This window comes from Heterocephalus glaber, unplaced genomic scaffold (assembly GCF_053883595.1).
Source record: "Heterocephalus glaber isolate CG9 unplaced genomic scaffold, H.glaber_assembly_v1.0 deba00001428, whole genome shotgun sequence".
NCBI lineage: Eukaryota > Metazoa > Chordata > Mammalia > Rodentia > Bathyergidae > Heterocephalus > Heterocephalus glaber.
Window position 1 is genome coordinate 2,733,528 of NW_028258293.1, and position 20,443 is coordinate 2,753,970.

At 48.1% G+C, this 20,443-nt stretch overlaps 1 protein-coding gene across 10 annotated transcripts in view; it reads left to right on the plus strand.

Moving 5' to 3' along the window:
- Positions 1-20,443, plus strand: part of Mpped2 (metallophosphoesterase domain containing 2) — a 149,255-nt gene that overhangs the window by 38,561 nt on the left and 90,251 nt on the right. For 7 of the 10 annotated variants that reach the window (XM_087211500.1, XM_087211501.1, XM_087211502.1 and 4 more), the window contains exon 3: positions 5,175-5,356. The exons of 2 other annotated variants lie outside the window; for them this stretch is intronic. In XM_087211500.1, the coding sequence (XP_087067626.1) occupies positions 5,175-5,356 (182 nt within the window). Of the gene's footprint in view, positions 1-5,174; positions 5,357-20,443 lie in introns of those variants that run through there. One more of the 10 variants, XM_087211505.1, reaches the window with a different exon arrangement.

Here is a 20,443-nt window from a genome sequence, read left to right on the forward strand (position 1 = left end):
GGTGTTGGGAAAGATGCTTCAGAACGGGCAACCCTAACAAAGATGTTAGTACTTAATGTTTATTTTAATATGTAGCTGAAAAGTGAAACAAGTGGCCTGATTTATGACTTCACTGATGATGTTGATCAGGTGAAAACTAAAAAACAATTGTGTGGAAATTATAGGACACTTAACAGAGCATTAAACAATAGTGCAGGTGAGTGAGGCAGCCATCGGGCAGGTGATCCTCAGAGGGGTGAACCTCAGATCCCCATGGAAGAATCCTGTGATTCTGTTCATCTCAGCTGGGATTTTACTTATTGATTGATTGTGTCTGCAGTTTTTACATTTGCATTGATCAAACAGTATTTTTGGGTTGGGTGGTTTAGCATCACAAAATAATTTTAGCTTTCATGCTGTCTATATTTTCTGGATAAAAACGAAAGCTTTAATGTCACATTGGAAGACTTACAAAGTCAGTGTAATGCACAAACAAACATCAGGCTATGGAGGTGGGATGGGAGATACCACACACACTGAAATCCCGTTAGAACGCTCTGTGAGCAGTGCTGAATCGTAGGCCTATTGTGCACACAACAGTCTACTGAGCGTGTGGTTTAAAGGTGAGTCTCTGTCACAGCAAGCCACGCGATAACAGCCTAACTGAAGATCTATCCTTGAGCTCTGCAACTCTGTGTGAATTTGTTACTGGAAGTAATAACGGGTAGGGCCAAAGAGGACTCCACAAGTAGTAATATTGTCATACACTTTATTGATAGAAAAACACCAGCGTGTCAAGACTGAACAAACGCGAATGGCTTATTTACTTGCATATGCCATGAGATACACATGCATTGGGTGATAAAGCTTCAAGAACAGGATTTGTAGCATGGCATGAAACTCAGAGAGTTAACTGGAAAATAATTCTAAGACGCTCGGGCCTCCTCAGGGCAATGGTGGCCTGGATTAGCATTTGTCTCCGATGCATGGTTCATTGGTCCAAGAACTCGCACTGACCGTGGATTCTGACCTGCGAACGGAGAGGCCAGTGGACTTGCATCTCGGAGGAAAGCACAGGATTCTGAGGGCCCCGATGCTGTCTCCCACAAGGAAAGAGTGAGTGCACTGACTGCGCGGCTGGAGTAGGAGTAGACAGGACTGCAGGGGATCGCACTTTGTTCTCAGATACTGGGAGAGCTGTCACGGAAACGGGGACTAGATTGCTCCTCTTGCTATTTCAGAGTGCAGAACGAGGCTCCAGGTGGGTGACGGGCAGGACAGAGGTATTGATAGACTGGATTGTGTGCTTAGTGCTGTGCTGTGTGGTAGCTGTGCGATCTCCTCTCCTCTAATTTTCACGGAGTCCCCGAGTGATACCACTACTGCTTTTCCCCACAGACTGGGTTTTCAGCCTGCTGGCTATGGCTGTACCGCTGAGACACATCCCCCGCTATGACCACCTCTGATAGTAGTAAAGATTCTCTTAGCTAATAGTGAGAAAAGATAGTCACACTGTCTTAAATTCTTTGAGCATATTGTCCTTTTTTATCTCCGCAACAGTCTTAGGAGAGAAGCACTATTTTCCTGTCCACTTTCCCGACGAGGGAGCCGAGGCACAGGGGTTAAGCACTTGCTCGATGTCACAGTTCATCAGTGGCGAGTGAGCCAGAGCCCTCTGCTCCACAGTCAAACGCACTTCACCCTCGCATTGGCCTGTGTTCAGCTCATGTGGTGTGTGGAGGGCTCTGAGGGACAGGTTTCATCCTCACAGTAGCGTGGGCGTTACTGTTCCTGTTTTACAGAAAACGTGAGGCTCAGCGGGAGGAAGGGCTTTTCCGGAGCCTGGGACTCGGCCACATTGCTGCCCCACGGTTCGGGCTCCAGTGTGAGGCTTTGGTCCAGGCTTGGGTTTTGGAGGTGCAGAAGCCGGGACAGGAACTTCGAGCAAGCAGAGCGGTCGGAGCGGAGCCCAGAGTGGGCTGCTGGGGACAGGGAACGGCGTGGGCCCCTTCCTCTGGCGCCGTGGAGGGAAGTCTGTGTCAGCGGCAGGGAGGGGCAGTCCGCACCATCACTGTTCACCACGCTGACCCAGGTGCCCACAGGCTCTTGTTCTCCCTGAGTCTTGTGCTGCCATGTTTCCTTCTCATGTCCCCATGTCGCTTGCTGTGCCTGGGTGCACCCCATCACGTGTGCTCCTGTCCTGTGGTGTTGAGTGTGGCTCTGGGGCGTAGGACAGTGTCTGACGCAGCGCTGTGGGGGATGTCCGTGGTCTGCGTGGTCAGTGCGATCGCAAACTGAGGAGGAAGAAGAGGGGTGTACAGGGTGCTCCTCTGGGAGCAGGCGGGGTCTCCATCCCCATACCCTAGCTCTCTGGTCTTTCCAAACTGTTTATCAAGTGCCCAGTTTGGGACAGCTGGTTTCCCTAGGGTGTCTGGGCTGGAACTGTCTCCCTGCACCTTCTGATTTTCGCCTCTGAGGGTCTTGCTCCTTGTGGTCCTGGGAGGATGTCACTTTGTCCTGCATGCTCCCCTGTGCTGTCTTCACAAGCCATCTTGCTTTGTACGTTGTCGGGGTCAGGGGCCCCGTGCCGCTTTGGATTTGCATTTTCTTGCTCCCTTCTCCCCTGTTCCCTGCCCCAACCTGCCCTCCCCAACCCCAGATGACTTCAGACTCTGGATCCACACCAACACTTCGGTGCTGCTGGAGTCATGGTGCATTCTGTCCTCTCGCTGGTCCTGCTGTCTGCTTGGGACCCCTCCTCTCATTTCCGCTCAGAGCTGACAAACGCTTCCGGTTTTCTATCCTCCCTTCTCTCTGCTTTTATGTTGCATGGACTCTACTGAGTTGTGTACTCTGCCGGATGTTTGCATGTTTCTCTGAGGGTGGGAAGTAGGTGGAAGTGATGGAAAGACTGGTGTTGCCCACAGTCTTGGAAGGTTTTTGGCCGGACCTGGAGCCGAGTTGGGGGTGAGTTCTGTGTCGTGTGTTGATTGGCTGCTCTGGTGGGGGTAGCTGGCAGAATGAGTGCCTGTTTACGGTGATTGGTTGATATCTTTGCTATTTTCTGCTTCAGGCATTCGAAATGATGTCTATGAGGTCTCTCTGATAAACTGGGGTGGACCCCAAGATTTTGATGCAATAATTGTGCCGAGACTTAGCTGAATTACAGAACATAAAGGTGATGGCTTGGTTTACATTTACTGCTAGCGTGAAAGCTAGAAACACACACTCACAGAGGAGACAGTGTTGATTCACAGCTTTAGTGGCTCAGTGGTGGATGTGTTAAATTTCCAATCGAACATTGGTGAGTGAAGCAGGAATGCAGAGAAGCCTACGACGGTGAATATCTTGACTTTTGGGGTAGGCACGCACCGGGTCACTCGTCCAGGGCACAGTAGCAGCTGCAGGGAGCAGTCTCTCCTGCTGTGGGAGATCTCCTTTGGGCACCCAGGTGCCGTTGGTCGTACTGAGTCTCAGAGATGGACAGGAGCACTAAGGGTTTTTATATTTAAGCACCTGACACCGAATCCAGCCAGGGAGGCTCTCAGGTCACTGAAGGGGTCTCGGTTTATCTACGCTTTCTTCACAGTAACAGCATATTGTTACAGCCTCTCCCGGGAAGCCCCATTCCTGTTTGCTGCAGAAGTTAAACTTCCCTGTTAGGGCTCCAGGCAGAGCCACTGCCCTGTGTGCTTCGTGGCTCCTTCCTCCTTTCCTCCTCGCCTTTTTCCTGCCTGCTTGCTCTCCTTTCTTCTTTCCCTGCCTTGCTTTGCTTCCTTTCTTACAGAGATACAGGAAAAGACTCTTCATTAAAGAAATTTGAGGCTGTCCAAGTCACACCCTGGCATCTGTTTTCTCACTGACACTGCCATTCTTAAAACAGATTTTTTCTTAAAAAGAAAACAAAGGAGGGGAGGGAGAAAAAAATTAAACAAAACCTATATAGGAATTGGAGTCTGTGCAGATACTTGGCTGTTGCCAGCTGCATGCTGATTCTCATGTGTGGGGTTGTGATGTGAAATACAGTTCTTTATTTAATGTCTTACACTCTAATCTTTGCATTGTATATTTGCTTCTCTTGTGACCTTCTCTTTGCATTTATAACTGCTTCTTTTCACCCATAATCTAAAACTAAGCACGCATTCCTACAGAGAAATTAAAGGAAGCTGTCAGTGGAGAGTTAATATAGTTAAAGCATCCTTAACTCTGCTGCAGACCTCTTAAATAATTTAAACTGTATGCTCCAGGAGTCAGATTTGCATTTCTTTCCCAGGTTTATTTAGCACACTTTGTTACAGTCAGTCAATTAAATGAGAATGTTCTGTTTCATTTTCTTTGCTTCGGGTTGATCACTTTGCCTTTTGATTCTTACGCCCTAGTGTAATTTCACAGTGCTTAGGTCTCTGAAACCATACATGTATTAATGCACGTAGATCTACACATACACATTAGCAGGGCCTCTGTGTTCACTCAGTAGAGTCTTTGCCCTGAGCACCGGAGCATTTCCAACCACCTGAGGTGAAACCAGGACTGCAGATAATTCATGGTGGTAAAGATGGTGAAGGTCTCTTAGCATCCGGTTTCCTTTCTTAAGAACTCTGCTGTTTGGTGTCACTTTGCCTCCTCAGCATTTGGTTTGTGAGTCTCTCAGCAAAGACAAGCTGCGGGTCTGAATGGTGGTAGAGCGGGAGTGCAGTGGGAGCGCTGCCTGCACACCTCGGTGGGCAGAGCGTGTGTGGACGGCGCTCTGGAAATGAGTTCATTGCTTAAATTATGCATGTTTAAGAGGGAATACACAAGTTGTCCATTTCCCACTGAGTCCTGGGATCAGCTGAAGCACGATGAGAGAGAAATAGTGTGATTTTGCTTCCTGAGTTGGGTTCAGTAACCCTAAACTCCACCCAATCACGCTTACCAGTGTCCTGGGTTATTTCTGACTCTGCATGTAAGATGTTAATTTCTTTTCATTTTCCTGCCAGGTAAGTAAGGCTTTTTGAATTTGCCCAGTGGGGTTGTGGCCGAGGAATGCTGTCCCGTCCCATGCCCCACCATGTCCCTTGTTCCAAAGGGCCCTCCTGCCTCTGCCCCATTTGGTTTGGGTGTGTGCACGGCTCATGGTCAATATGTGTGTGCGATGACAATTGCCAGGGTTCTGATGTGTTTAACTGTTGTGGGATCTGTTGTGTCTACTTCAGGGTCGACCCCATCCCATATGACACTCCAAAACCAGCTGGCCACACGCGATTTGTCTGCATCTCAGACACACACTCCAGAACAGATGCTCTCCAGATGCCTTACGGGGACATCCTCCTCCACACGGGCGATTTCACCGAGCTGGGACTGCCCTCAGAGGTTAAGAAGTTTAATGACTGGTTAGGTAAGGAATGATTCCGTTCTGGCCACCCCAATTAACCTTTCCCGTCCGAGTGTCACTCACTGCGTCCTCATTGAATTAAAGCCCTCGGAAGCCAGCTCAGCCATTTCTCGTATGATATGCAGCGCTGTCTAGCTTTAATCCAATTCTGTTAATTAAAGATGAATTTTCAGATATTTAATTTTACTGTGCATCCTTTCAGTGCCTGGCCTTGGTGGCACTGGGCCAGAGGGACTGGAACCTTTGAAAGCAATCGAGGTGCACGGCGTGTGCTTTAATGAGGGTGTGCATGGGCACACACGAGACCCGGAATCATATTTTTAGTTTATTGGCTCTGCAGTCTTTCCGAGATATTATGATCAAAGGAGTACAGATAACCTAGTCCTAAGAGAGCATTTCTGAGGAATGGAAGAGGGTGTCAGGGTCATTATAGGAAGGGGGTTCTTACAGCACAGGGAGGCTTGGCAGAGGATTTGGAAGGGTCCCAGAAGAAATTTTAAGACGCCCTGAGAAGATCAGATGTCCTGCTGAAAGACTCTGGGAATCTGCAATGTGAAATGCCCTGCATGTTTGAGAAGAGCCCACGGTTTGGGGGTCCCATAAAATACTGGGTTTTGGCACAGGCCTTTGGCAGTGTTAGCCCTGCCACGCAGTCCTGGGTTCGCTACGCTTGCTGTGGAAGCAGTCCTGGGGTGGGGCGGCTCAGTGCGGAAGTGCCAGCTTCCGCCCCCAGCAGCACATTAAAAAAAGAAAGAAAGAGAAAAGACAGATCTTTTTAAAGAATCCTCCTCTCTTAGGGAAAGGAAAGAAGTGCAAGCATTCTGAGAGCTCAGAATCTGTAAAGACACTGAAGGATTATGCAGTAAAGAGAAGAAAATGCTCTGGGAGAAAAATGCAATAAATATTGTGGTAGACAATAAAAATTACTCAGGAGACTCAGGCAGAAACTTTAAAATTTTGTTTTCCATTGAACTGTAGCAGGGTTTGAGAAAGTTTTAAATTATGGAGTAAATGATAAAATGAACTTGTTAATGGAAAATTGATATTCATTACATCGGGTAGAATATTTTAAAAATAAACAATAAGCCTAATAACTGTCTTGATTTTTCATGGGGCCCTGCACATCTGTCCAGCTCACAGAAGGCTGGCAGCAGGGTTTTTACTGTGCTCTCTTCATTTAATAGTATTGGTGAGACTTTAGGTGTTTTTGCCTAACTTCCACATTTCTCCTTCTTACTAGCAGTATGCCATTTGTGTTTTTGGTCATTCCTGTATTTAGCAAGACATATTTCTAAGATGAGCGTGTACACCGGTGTCAGTGTTTCTGTTGGCGGCTAGCACTGGAGTGTGGATTTTCGTGTGCGGCTCTGTGGTTCCGTTGGGCTGTTTCTGAGCGGGCGGCACCAGGGCGACCCCTTGAGGAGAAGGGCCATGGCTTTCTTTATGGCCCTGCTGGTGTCGGCGTGCCAGGCTTCCGAGGCCACCGGGTGTCCGAGCTGTTCCGTGTTGTGCTCTTTGAGTAGATACTCAGTCCCACTTACACAGCTAGATGCTGTAAATATTCTCTAGCCTGCACAGGTGGCAGAGATGCAGAAAACTGACTTTTGCTTCTCATCCTGACAGAGTTGGTCTGTACTCTGGACCTTCTCACTTCTGTTTCTCTGCCTCTCTAAAGTTTGCTGTCAAGTACAGGCGCCATCTGAGAGCTCTTTGCAGTTAAGATCATTGGGGAGCATCTTCACAGTCACAACCAGCGGATGGAGAGTGGTCCGGGCACAGGTTCGGTCGAGCTGCTGTCGGATGTTGCCTTCTTAGCTGGGAACGGCACCGGGGAGGGGCCAGGAATCCAGGACAGGCGAGGCCCCGGGATAAGCTCTTCCTCCTGGATGTCACTCTGCAGAAGGAAGGATTGATTAATCAGATGAATCATGATTGGCACTGGCAAGCTTTTGTGGGCCATTAATAACGGAATAGGGACTGCAGTGAGCGAGCCAGCCATGGATATTTAAAGGGTGAACACGAGAAGAGGTCAGAAGAATTGCTCAGCAGGTAGAGGTGAACACTGGGAGACTTTTGTGAGGGGAAGTACTCCGTGAATGGACATGTGCAGTATCTAAGGACTAAAGGGATCAGGAATTAACATGCAAGGGCCCACTGCAGGGTCCCTTCCTCCTGTTCCCCTTCCCCTCTGATCTTGTGAGGCAGGAGGGAGCGGTCTCAGCATGGGGTGCAGAATGAGACCAGAGAGAGCCCTTGGGGTGTGGGCAGCATAGCGGCTGAGAATAGCTCGCTGTTGCCCCTGCAACCTCATGGGCCCAGAGGGTGAGGGGTGGTGGGTGACTATGGTGGGCTCTGGTGCAGTCAGGAGCCTCTGGCGCCCAGGGTAGCCACCAGGTGCCCTGGCAGCGTGGGATCGGGGTCTCCCCACGATAGGGCTGGTCACCGTTTATATCCAGATGTCCCCCCACCTGCTGTGCTCTAGGGCTTAGCACTGATTTGCTGCCAGGAGGGGGCCTGGTGGGAAGAGGGGTCCCTGGCCGAGTGGCCTGGGTGCATCTCCCGTCTGGCTCCTCCCTGATGCTCCCGGCTTCCTGAACACCAGGCTCCTGCGCCTGCTTTGGCCTGGAAGCCAACAGCTGTGACTAAAACTCGAGCCAACGTAAACCTCTTCTTTTAATTTGCGGGTGTCAGGTGTTGTGTCTTAGCAACAAAGAGGGTGACTGCGACACTGAGGCAGCGTTCAACTCACTGGTGCAGGTCACACAGGTCCGGAAGGCCTCACGGACCTTGGGCTGATTCTCATCTTGAACTTCTGGTGCGGACTGCGCTGGTGGAAAGGCACCAGATGTCCCCAGGCTGGGCCCTCCCCCTGGGTCCAGCTGTCCCTCCCTCAGGCAGGCAGGCTGTTCACCCCTACGTGTCCCCAGATGGCTCCTGCCGTGCCCATTTTACAGACGAGGAGTGCAGCTCTGCTGAGGGGTGTCCCCAGGTTGCCCAGCAGCCTTGAAGCTCAGAAGAGCTAAGTCACCCCCTTACTCAGCATGCCTGCTCGACCAGTCCCTGGGAGTCTGCCTCCCAGCGTGAGCCCTTTGCCTTGGTTATTCTGTGATATTAGGGGTGCGTTTGGGGGTCCTGTGCATCTTGCAGATTTTAGGCTTCAACTAAGGAAATCTCATGGCTTCTGGCTGCTGCGTGGCTACACGGCCATCTGCTAACTGCACAACTCTTTGAGAGGTGTGTCTCAGCCCTGGTGGCCTCAACCTGACTGCAGAGCCCAGGGGTCCCACCGCGAGTCCCGGTGCGCACAGAGACAAGGGTCCCGGTGATCTGTGCATGTCACCTGGCGGCTGACGGACGAGGTGGTTAATTCTGGGCATTGTGTGAGAGCAGCAGGCCCAGTTCGAGGAGGGCAAGGTGGGTCGGCTGCTGTGGGGCAGCTCGGGCCCTGCCTGGAATCTGCAGGCTCTGGTGAGTTGCTCACGCCCCTGAGTGTGTCATCCCAACCCGGCCCCACGGCTGTCCTGAGCAGGGATGGGGTCTCCTGGAAGCCTTGTCCCAGCCTTCCAGGACTCTTGACCCATCACCGCTCTCAGCTGTGGTGTAGCGGGAGATAGCAGCAGTGGTGTAGACGCAGAGGCAAAGGGCAGTTCAGGATAGGGAGGGGAGACCGGATACAGAACTTCTAACGGCGGCACTGACTGGGCAGACTCAGGATTGGGCAGGAAGGGCTTTGGAGGTCATCGAGCCCCACGTCCTGATTTGATAGAAGTGGAAACTGAGGCACGAGAGGACAAATGAGTGGCCCATCTGAGACTGGAACTTGGACGGAGTGGGGTTTGGGGGGACTGAGGCACATTGTCTGGGTGGTGGGATCCCGACTGCCTCGTTTCGTGCGTCCTTTCGTCCTCTCAGTAGTCCGTGAAGCAGGGCTACCAGCTTCTTCCTTACTGAAGAGGAAGGAGCCCCTGAGCTCCACCCACTTAAAACCACACAGCCAGAGGCAACTCAGGATGCAAGAGACAAGAGCCCTCTGCGGCCAGGACTGCAGAATTGCAGGGAAGAAGCACACGTAACCCTCCTCGGTTCTCTTTTAGAGTGGTAGTTGGGCGCTACTGTGAACTTAACATTTGAGCTCGAAGATGCTGCAGGTGTGTGCCAGCGAGGCTTTGGGTCTGAACGAGACCCCGGCACCCGGCCTTAGAACAGGCTCCTTTTCTGTCCTGGCCCAAGTGCACCCCAGTCTCAGACTTGGCTTGAAAATAAACTTGTTAACTGTAAAGTACCTGTTGGTTAAAATGCGATTCGTTTTAGTGCTTCTTCCTAAATTCTGAGTGTCAGTGGCTCCCGGTACCACTTTCCCGGCAGGCATCGCGCCATGTGCAATATTCCCCTGCTCTGCCCTCCTCCGATTCCTCTCCGATGTTCTTGGCTGTTCAGTGACTTCTTCTCTTCTGTCCTCGTGGTCAGAGCAGTGCTGGTGGCCTTAATCTCCATCACCGTGTCCGTGCGGTGCATGCTGCCCTGAGACTCTCAGAGGTCGCCTTTGATTGCTTTTGCATTTTCTTCCTTCCAGCTTCCGAAGACACCACTTCCCTACGGCCCATGTGTGAAGTATTTATTGAGCCTCTGCGTGAGTGAATGAACATGAAGATGCACAACTTTATCTTCCTTCTTGCTCCTTGGGCCTGACTTTACATAATACTACATGTGTAGTGCCTGCCATTCCCTCCCCCCTCCCCCTCCCTCTCCCCCTTTCCCTCCCTCCCTCTTCCCTTCCCCTCCCGCTCTCTTCCCATTTCTCTTCTCTTTCCTGTTTATCCTCAAACAATTTGTAACATGCAGTTGGCTGTTGATAGTGATTCCTGCACACCTTGTGGAAGTACTTGGGAAGGGACTGTTGCTGCTCTGTACTTTCCCATATTATAATTACAAAGCCAGAGTTCTTGGGTGGTCCATCCTTTCAGCTGGAAGTTTACACATAACCATCTAATGGGTCAGAAATCCCTTTGAACACAACACCAGAGCCATGAACTTTTGATTATGGCTTTTCTTTGGTCTGGATGGTCAGTTAGTGGCTTGAGCTTCAGTTTCTCCAGGCCTAGAGGCAAAATGAAAATGCTTCCAAGGGAAATCTCAAGAAGAAAGTTATCGGTATGTTTAGGAGCAGTGCATTAGGCATGGTTGTAATCAAGTGTGACTGTGACCAGCAGCCCAGATTGTAAACATAAAAATCAATTTTTCCCTTTCCAATGACTGTTCCTTCCAGTGAACTCGCTTTTGGCCTAAAGATTTAGAGTTGGTCTTTAGGAAAAGCCTTCAGAGCCTGAGCAGTTTACTTTATTCTTATAATATGCATGTATTATACATGTGCATTCCTGATAACTTAGAAAAAAGGCATACGTGAAAAGAAAACAAAATTACCCATGGACAGAGATGAACACTTTAGTGTGAGTCCTTATTGATGTTTTCAGTTGATAAACACACACAAATATCTTTTACCAAAACCAGTAGTTCTCTTTTGTAGGCTTTTTTCACCTTAACAGTACATTGGGAACAATTTTCCACATTAATAAATACAACTAAGAAACTCCCCTTCAAATGCTTTCATTGTACTCACACATATATCATAAAAATTCAAATATGTGACTGGTGCAAAGCAGAAAATATACATATTCCTTTGTAACCCTATCTCCACAGTAATCACTGTGTGTTGTGCAACAGTTTAGAAAATTTTCTACCTTCATTTCTACTTTGAGTATACTCAACAGCAGAACATCCTCAACTTCAAAGGACCTTTGTTTAATGATTATTTTTAAAAATTAACAGAGCTATGCAGAAAATCTTGTACTGAAAGAAATGAACCCACACTTTGTGTTGGGGTAGCTTTCTATTATATGGGTTACTCTAATTTATGCAGTAGCACCTCTGTTACTGAACACCTGACGTGTTTCTGTTTGTTTATCATATGGACTAGCGTGGTGAACATCCTCTTTTTCTCCCTTTGCAAACATCTTTAATTATATTCGAAGAATTCTTGCTTCAAACATGTATATATAGAAAAGACATTTTCATTATGTGTTATCAAATTTCCCTCTATAAAGATTGCAGTTTCTCCTTAATAGTTAAGGTAGTATTTGAGAGTTTGTGTTACATATTTTTAATATCCTCACTGTCAGCAAATCTTCATCCTCCAAGAGCTTTTGGAAATACAACTGCAGAGTCTTCTTTCTAATTGTAAAAATTGATTTGACTATTATGCAGGAGAAGTAAATAATGACACAGAAAAACATTGAGATTGCTAATTATGTTAGTGTGTTTCCCATCCTTGGGAAAAAAACATCTGAAATCTGCAACTTAAAAGAGAGATGTATTTTGGCTCATGGTCTCAGAGGATTCAGTCCATGGTCGGCTGCCTCCAAGGCAGAAACAGCATAGTGGAAGGGCCTCCTGCAGGAGAGCTGCTCACACCATGGCAGCTAGGAAGCAGAGCTCGAAGGAAAGAGCTGCGGATAGAAGATGCACGCTTCCGGGTCACACCCCAGTGACCTCCCTTCTACCATCCCCCAATTCCTAAGACTTCCAGCTATAAACTCATCAGTGGATTATTCACTGGTGAGTTCAGCACCCGCCTGACCCCCGGAAATTGCACATTTAATTACAGTCTTTTTGAAACAATCAAAAACTATGAGGAACCAGAGCTAGTTGGGTGAAGACATGCCATTTTGAATAAAACAGTCACCTTCCAAAAGGCGCACCTCTGAACACATGAGCCTTGTGAGACATTGCCGATCTAAGTTGCAGCACTGCTATATCTGGTCCTTCACAGTCAAGTCCTGCTGATAGCAGGAGAGCACACTGGGATGGTGTGTGTGCCCATGCATCAAAGGCAATATGGTAGCAGCTGACGGCAAGTGCACCGGATTTAACCTGCCTGTACTTAAACCTTGGTTTCAACATTGTTGATTCTGCGACCTTCAACTTACTCATCTGTAAAAGGGGAAACATTAATGCTCAGCATATCTAACCTCCGAGGATTGTTGTAAGGTTTAGTTGGATCAAGAATACCCAGTGTGTGTAGATAGTAAACAGGAAATGTAGCAGTTAGGATTTCCCAGCATGCCTAGCTCTTCCTTCCTTCCTGGTGGATGCATCTCTCTAACTCCTTGGAAGGCAGAAGATGGAGGGATGTGGGGAGGTGTGAACTTCAGGGAAAGTCTGACTAACCCCTGGGCCACCCGTGAGACAGTGTGGCTGTCCTTTCCCTGCTGTCTCCCTGCTGCTCCCTACCTGAGTCCTGATCCATTTCCTGTTCTCTCTCTGTTACTTCCCTTCCTGCAGAACCTTCCTGACCACCAGCTCCTGTCCCAACAAACCCCAGCATGGCCAGGCTTTCAGCAGGTCCTTAAGGGCCTTTTCCAGATTAGTTCTAAAACTCTTTACTCAGTGCTTCCCAAGCATGGCTTACACATTTCATTAGAGATTTTGGTTTTTTAAAAAAAGCAATAAAAAATTATTAGGAACTGGAGCTGGTTGAGTGAAGACATACTGTTTGGAATAAAATGCAGTGCTGAGATGGAGGAAAACTGTTTGCTGGTGAGGAGCCAAGCATTTCCCAAAGGGTGGCTTCAGAAATGTGTGGCAGGAATGGCCCATGGGACATGTACAGTCTCATAGCTCTGTGACCACCTAATGGCCACAGGTAATAAGGAGGTGAAGGTAGGCATCTTTAAGGGCGCGACTTACAGAGGAGAATTTGCCAGAGCTCCCTGGATCCCGGAGCTCCCCACTCCTACTGTGGAGAGCTTCGTACCTGTGGGGCTTCTTATGAATGCAGTATCTGATGTGCTGTCCTTCTCAGTCTAGGATTCATAATTTGGTCTTCCTAGTTACTACCCTAGAATTATAATTTATTTTATAGCTTCTCAGTTTCAAGCAATTCATTTAGAGCTTTTTCCTTCTTAGGGTATAATTCTGAATTCCAGTAGGTGACTGTGAGTCGCCTGTATGCTCATTCTCTCATGTGGATAGTGGATACAACACATGCTGCTTGTTTGTGTGCGGTAGCATAGGGGGAGTGTGTTTGTTGAAATAACAGCTGATTCATGCTTATTGTGTCTTTACCCTTTTGTACATTAAAGAATCTTTTTGCCCTGAAGTGAAATATTTCATGGTATAAATCTTATGTGTGTAAATACATTTTGCCAATAAGGCAAAAATTGACTTTCTGGGAAAGTTGAGTTTTGATAGAAAGTTATGTTAAAATACTTGAGAAAGAAATGAACCCTAACACAGAATAGTTGGATATCTCAAATAAGTAAGATTGGATTGTGTCCCAGTAGAAGGGACCATTAGTGACCTGAAGACTTAATGACTAGGTCCTCTGTGAGTCTGTGAACCTAATCCCCTGTGTTATGAGCAGCTGTTTTCTTAAATTACATTATTTATAATGCCCCTAATTTTTATAACCTCTTTCTTCCAAAGGACTCAGAGTACCTTTGAGTATAGGAGATCATTAATGCTTATAGTGGTCTAGGAAAGTTGGTAAGGACAATGGATGGCTGGATGATGAATGGATAGTGGATGGATGGCTGATGGATGGATGGATGGACGATGGATGGATGAATGGATGGTGGATGGATGGATGGATGGTAGATGGATGGCAGATGGATGGATGGATGGATGATGGATGGATGATGGATGGATGAATGGTTGGTGGATGGATGGATGGATGAATGGATGGTGGATGGATGGATGGACGATGGATGGATGAATGGATGGTGGATGGATGGATGGATGGTGGATGGATGGTGGATGGATGGATGGATGATGGATGGCAGATGGATGGATAGATGGATGGATGGTGGATGGATGGATGGCAGATGGATGGATGGATGGATGGTGGATGGATGAATGGATGGTGGATGGATGGACAGTGGATGGCTGGATGGACAATGGATGGATGAATGGATGGTGGATGGATGGATGGATGGCAGATGAATGGATGGATGATGGATGGATGGTGGATAGATGAATGGAAAGCCAGAAAGATGGAGGACAGCTTGGGGTCACATTGGATCCAGTACAGGAGCTAGGCAAGAGCTAAAGTCAGTGGACATGACTTCACCATTTCAGTCTTGAATTCTCTTGCTTTCTCCTTTTTGAAATTTCCACATCTCCTGAAGAGAAACAGGCAGGGCAAGACAGCCACAATCTTCACTCCATCCGCTTAATAGAAAAATCTAGGTAAACACTTTCCTAAAGAAGATGACTTTCTTTTCTGCATTTTACTGTATTAAATTGTATCACTGATAAACATAAATACAACTGAAAAAGAGTTCTTTAAAAATGAAAAGGGCCTTAACTTTCCCTAACCATTTAGTCCAAGAGGGAGAAGTGAACCGCAGGTGTCATTCTGAACCCTAGAGCAGGATCTCTGTGTGTAGAACACGAGGGACTTCACCCTCTGAAGATCATGTGCGTGGTTCCAAGCATCTCCTAGGGCACACGGTAAGCACAGAGCATGAGAGTGGGCCGCTACCCTGGCGGTCAGTGCCACGTCCCCAGCCGGGCCTCCGAGGGCCTGGGCGTCTCGCCTAACTTGGTGCAGCTCCGTTGGTGGAGCGCCCAGGGCCAGGGCTTGGTCTTCTCATGGGCCTGATGCCGTTTTTCATTCGGCGCTAACTGCATCTCTACACCTGGACATTATATGGAACACTGATTCCCCCCCCTGCCCCCCAATACTTGCCTGGAACTAGGAACTAGGCACTCTGACCCAGGTGGTAGGGATGCCCGGACACCTCACACACATATGCATCAAACTGAATGAATATCTCCTCCAGTCATCCCGAATCTTCCTTCTGATGCACAAGACCATTAACCCAGGGTCCTAACCCTCCTCTAACCGGGCTGTGCTTTGTCACATTTACTTCTTGAGTGTCTTCCAGGCCCCTTCCCTGCCTACGGGGAGGCTAAGACCAGCCTGCGTTCATCCTCACTGGAATTCTGTGATTATCACTAACAGTGGGGCTTGCCTGCTGGGCCCCAAGATTTGTTAACCCCTGGGGTCACCCCCATACTCTGAAGCTGGCTGATGCTCCTCTCAGTGTTCTTAAGGACGAGAATCCCAGATGCAGGACTTCTCCACATGGAGCTCTGAGCAGGCTGGTGTCTGGAACACACCGTAGAAGGGGATGAGGTCCAGGAGTCTGCTGTGGAGCTCAGGGCTCTCCCGAGCTGGTCCAGGCTTGTCCAGCTTCCCCTCTACCCCTCCTCTCGGACTCACCTTTGCTCCCGAGGCTGCGTCTGACCATGTTCTCCCTTTCACCGTCTTCTTAACCAGGGCAACCCGCTGGTCCAAGTGCACTCCACCTTGAATCTTTGTGCTTGCTGATCCTTCAGTCTGTTGGGTTCTGCAAACCTTTTTCCCTTGGAGAAGACTTCTTCCTGTAGCTCTTTCCTGACTTTCCTGTTTGTTGTCAGTCTTTCCCCGCGTGCATCTCACTGGAGTCCGGACTTGCACTGGGTGCCCGTGTACCCCCCACACCTGGCGTGGAAAGGCTGCTCTCAGAAGTGTGTTCAGTGACCGAATGGAGGTGGGGTCCCTCCTGTCCCTGTTATGATCTGCAGAGCAAACACTCAATGCCTTCTCGCTGAAGGACGACCGTTGGTCCTGTTGGTCTTGCTCCTTGCCTGCCAGTCTTGTTTCCTTTCTTCTGAGAACTGGTCTTCATTCTTTAAGACCCACTTCAGGTTAGTGGTGTTCTGGAACTGACCTGGACCTTCCGGCCTCGGCCTTCCCCTTTTTCCCCTCCATCCTGTCTTCAAACCACCGGCTCTCATAACCTCTGGGGCTTCTGGTCTTGGTGACCAGTTGCTGAGCAGCTCTCCCAGTGGAGTCTCGAGCAAGTGATGACTCTGCTAAGAGCGTGGTTTCCTGTCTTCCTTATCCTGCTGGCCTGCACACAGTGTGCGGCTTCCCACGCCCTTGGAGTGGCGCCTCTGCCGTGTAGATGGTACGGGTTGTCGTTTTGTAGTGGACGTCACTGACCCACGCTGGAGGCGGCCCTGCTGCGGGCCTCTGTGTGAGCACAGCCTTGTTCGGACCCCTCGCTGTGGCTCTCCACTTGCTGATTCCGCGTGGGTCGCTTTCAGCTCGGCCCCACCTCCCCAGCCTCCTGCAGTTCTTTCCTGGAAGCCGGGCCCCAGCTGTCCCTTGGGTTCCACGTGACATCTCCCTGGCCCTCCCAGCTTCCAGTCTGTCGCTGCACTCACGATTCTCCAGGTCCCCTCCCCACCTTTGACTGATAAATTTTCATTATTGGTTTTGTGTGAACGTCTGCAGGGTTCCGCTCTGCCTGACCCCTGTGGTCACTTAGTGATTACCCGCGCCAGCCGAGGTAATTTATTCACTTTGTTTTGGTGTGAACATGTCCCACGGGGCTTGTAACTGCTGTAATCACTTGACCCTGGTGACTGTTAAATGCTTTAAACACAGTTATTTTAAATTTATAATTGTTTTCATTAAAAATCCCTTATAGTAACTTAACCGACCTCACTGTCAACGGGGTGTTCTGTGCAGGGGGAAGGAATGGAAATGTTAGGATGCGCATGATACGGTGCTCGTCAGAGGTACATGGCAGGGCATCACTCAGCCTGCACAGTCGCTGGGAGCCCAGCATGAGGATGACAGGCGGAGGACACAGTGACAACGCTGTCCCCACGGCAGCCCGGCCAGCAGCCTGGGGGTAGGAGGCCGAGGTCCCCTCCTGAGCCCCTGCCAGGCCCCCTACCTCGAGCCACCCTTAGTTGACAAGTGACTTTTTAACTCGCATTTTAATGTTGGCTCCTGGAAATTTTGCAGGTTTTCCAAAAGTTGCAAAAATAAGGCAGTGAACTCCCATTTACCTTTTGTACAGATTCCACGTCTGATGATGTTTCCGTGCTGCCTGTGTCATTCTTTCTCCCTCTCCTCTGTGTGTGCGGGTGGGAAACTCAGTTCTATGAAATGAACGTTTTTGCTTTCATTGTAAGCGGCAGCGCTAAGAACTACTGCATATTAAGTGATGAGACACCTTGCTGGCGGCATTTTAGACACACACTTGTTACCGAAATTCACCCACCCAGCAAGTACCTAAGAAAGTGACTCTGTCTGTAGCTACAGAGGCTTTGAGTTAGAGGGGTGGCCCCGCCCTGGGCCCCTCAATCTGCCCCGTTTTGGGGCCCACAGGACCCTGGAGGTACGGAGCAGTGTTGCGTTCACTTCACTTCTAAATCCCAGGTTGCGCTGACAAGATCAGAAAACATGTTCACATCGGGGAATTACGTAATCTGTTTTTGGCTCCAAAAGATGCTGCCTGGAATCTTAATTCACTCACTACTTAGTGAAGCTGGTCATGCGTCTGGCCTGCTGGCCGGGGCCACCGCAGCAGAGAGGGGGCGGCCCCGTGTGCCTCTGGGCGATGTGCAGACTGGAAGGCTGGCTGCTCGGAGTGGCTTCCACAGGACCAGGCGCTGGGTAGCCTCTGCAGTTCACCCTAAGTCGGGGAGGGTTCAGTTCAGGATGCGCCGTGACAGCCTTACATTTCATTTTGTTCATTCATATTTTTAATTTTATTTGTTTTATTACTTGGGGAAGTGAGGGTAGTTTTGCATTTTCATATAAAATATCTCTGTATTTTTCTACTATGCTATTCCTGGTCAGGGCTGCTGCTGATGCATACGATGCTTTCCTATGAGCTGGGGAGGGCTCCCCGGGGCCCTGTGGATTCATGCTTGGTAAACGGCGGAGAGCCCCACTTAACCTTCTTGACTGCTACTCTTGTGCAGTCTACATACTTCGCAACTGTATGCCACAACCCACAGTCCCCTCTTTCGATTTTACTCAAATAAACATTCTTTTTATTTGCTTCAGTTTTCATTTTTCATTATGCATTTTTTTGTTCTTATGCCAGCATTTGTTCTTGTCACTGTATAACCTTTTGATACTGTGCTGTATGTCATTTTCATGTATAGTCTTTGGAAACAAGGAATATTTAGGACATTTGATTTTAGCATTTGCAATAACCTACAAAACATACATAATTATAAAAGAAGTTATTAGTTCCCTTAATCAAAAATGTCTGCTCCTAATTTTGGAAATTAGGGGAGTTTTTTATGATGTTCCAGAAAAGAATTACATTGGAGAAAAACAATTTTAAATTCTAGTTACATTGTTTGTATTTCCTATTTTTTGCACATGTGGAATTTGTTTAAAACTGCACTTAGTACGTCCAGATTGAATAATTAAGGAGCTAACAGCAGCGTGCATTATTGATCTCCCAGATTTAAATGGCATTGTAGAAAGCTTTGTGTTCCTTATGAAATTGTATGAAACCTTTTCCCCAGTGGTCTTTTCTTTTTAAACTCTGTTCAGATTTCAGGAGGAGGAAAGACATAGCCCTTGTTCCTTCTAATTTCAGGGTACAGTTGTGCAGTTAAACCGTGTTGTTTCTTTTTTCCCTGTCATTTATGTCTCTCCCTAACCCTCCACATTGAGTTTTTCTCCTTTGTTGGGAGGAAGGCTGGTGGGTGAACTTTGTTTTTATTTGAGGAGGCTGACCGTGAGGACAGACTTTTGACCCTGAGACATACAACCTCTGAGCTTTGTGTCCTCTATAAAACTGTCAAGAAGGAAATTTCCTCACTTTCTGACTCTAATCTTGTTATTCAGCTGCTTGAGATTCAGTCCTTAGCAAACCCTGTGAAACCCTTTCTCTTTACCAGGTGCATTTGGGATTGATAACCAACAAGAGGCAAATGAGGATAGTTTTAGTGGTGGCGATGGCAGTGGTAGTTTCAGGGATAATAGCCCTAGGAGGAGGATTGTTAGAGTAGTTAGCTGTAAGTTTTTTTTCTAGTACTGGGGATTGAACCCCCAGGGCCTTTGCACTGAGCTACATCCCCAGCCGTATTCTTATATATTTATTTTGAGACAGGGTCTTGATAAGTTACCCGGGCTGGACTTGAATTTTCTATCCTCCTGCATCAGACTCTCAGAGTGCTGGGCCTTTAGGTGTGTGCCACCACACTTGGATAACTGGCTATAACTTATGAATTTTGGCAGGACCTGGGAAGCCTAGTTGATACTTTGAATGTTTCTCATGTTTTCATCATTTGAGGAACCTGTTCTTTCTAGAAAGCCTGTGTTCAGAAAGCAAAGTAACCACGAAACCTAAAAATTACTTTCATTTGATTTGAAAAGTGAATCCTTTCACCAGTACATTTAGCAATAAACTAATCACTCTCCTATGAAAATGAACAGAAGCCACGACTACAGGTGTCTGCTATAGTGCAGATTCATCTTCTGCTTCTCGAGGTTTCGTTCTCTGAAGAGCCTGAATGAGGGGTGGTAGGAAGAATACTTTCTTTATTCACAGGTGCCCGAAGAAGTGGCTTCTCCTATGTAGGTTCCAACCCTCTGCTCCTCTGTGACAGGGACTAGAGTGTCAATCCAGAAAGTCAGACGAAGCAGAAAACCACAAAGATAACTGTAGAGCCAGAGAGTTTGTTTTAACATAAAGCCCACAGTTGTGTGTGCTTTGACCAATCCTCCAGGGTGGTCCCCAAGCCTGTCCAGTGGTGGACACAGTAAATAGGGGTTAATGCCATCACACGTACAGCTTCTCATTTGTATTTCAAACTGATCCTATTTATCGCATTTCCATTTTGACTTACTCATAATTGGTGAGAATGTAAAGACGCTTTAAAGCAATCTGTGTGGAGAATCTGTATATTTTTACGTGTTTCGGAGTAATATATGCATACATTTATATTAAGTAACTGCTGAAATGTGCTTCCGGCACAGACTGGGTTGGAGACCCGTAGCTGCAAGGAAGTCGGACAACTGGGCACACAGCAGCCCTGCACAGCTGTCAGTGAGGTTGGCCACTGGCTCCTGCTTGCCCCTGTGGGCAGCCAGCTGGCTGTGAGTCTCAGAGAGACTGGACACTCAAACTTGCAGTGAAAGGATTGTGTAGAAAATTTAGAAAGATTCCAAACAAGCCCTGTGTGCTCTGGACTTCGTAATTTGCCCTGGCCTCTTTGGGTAGTTCT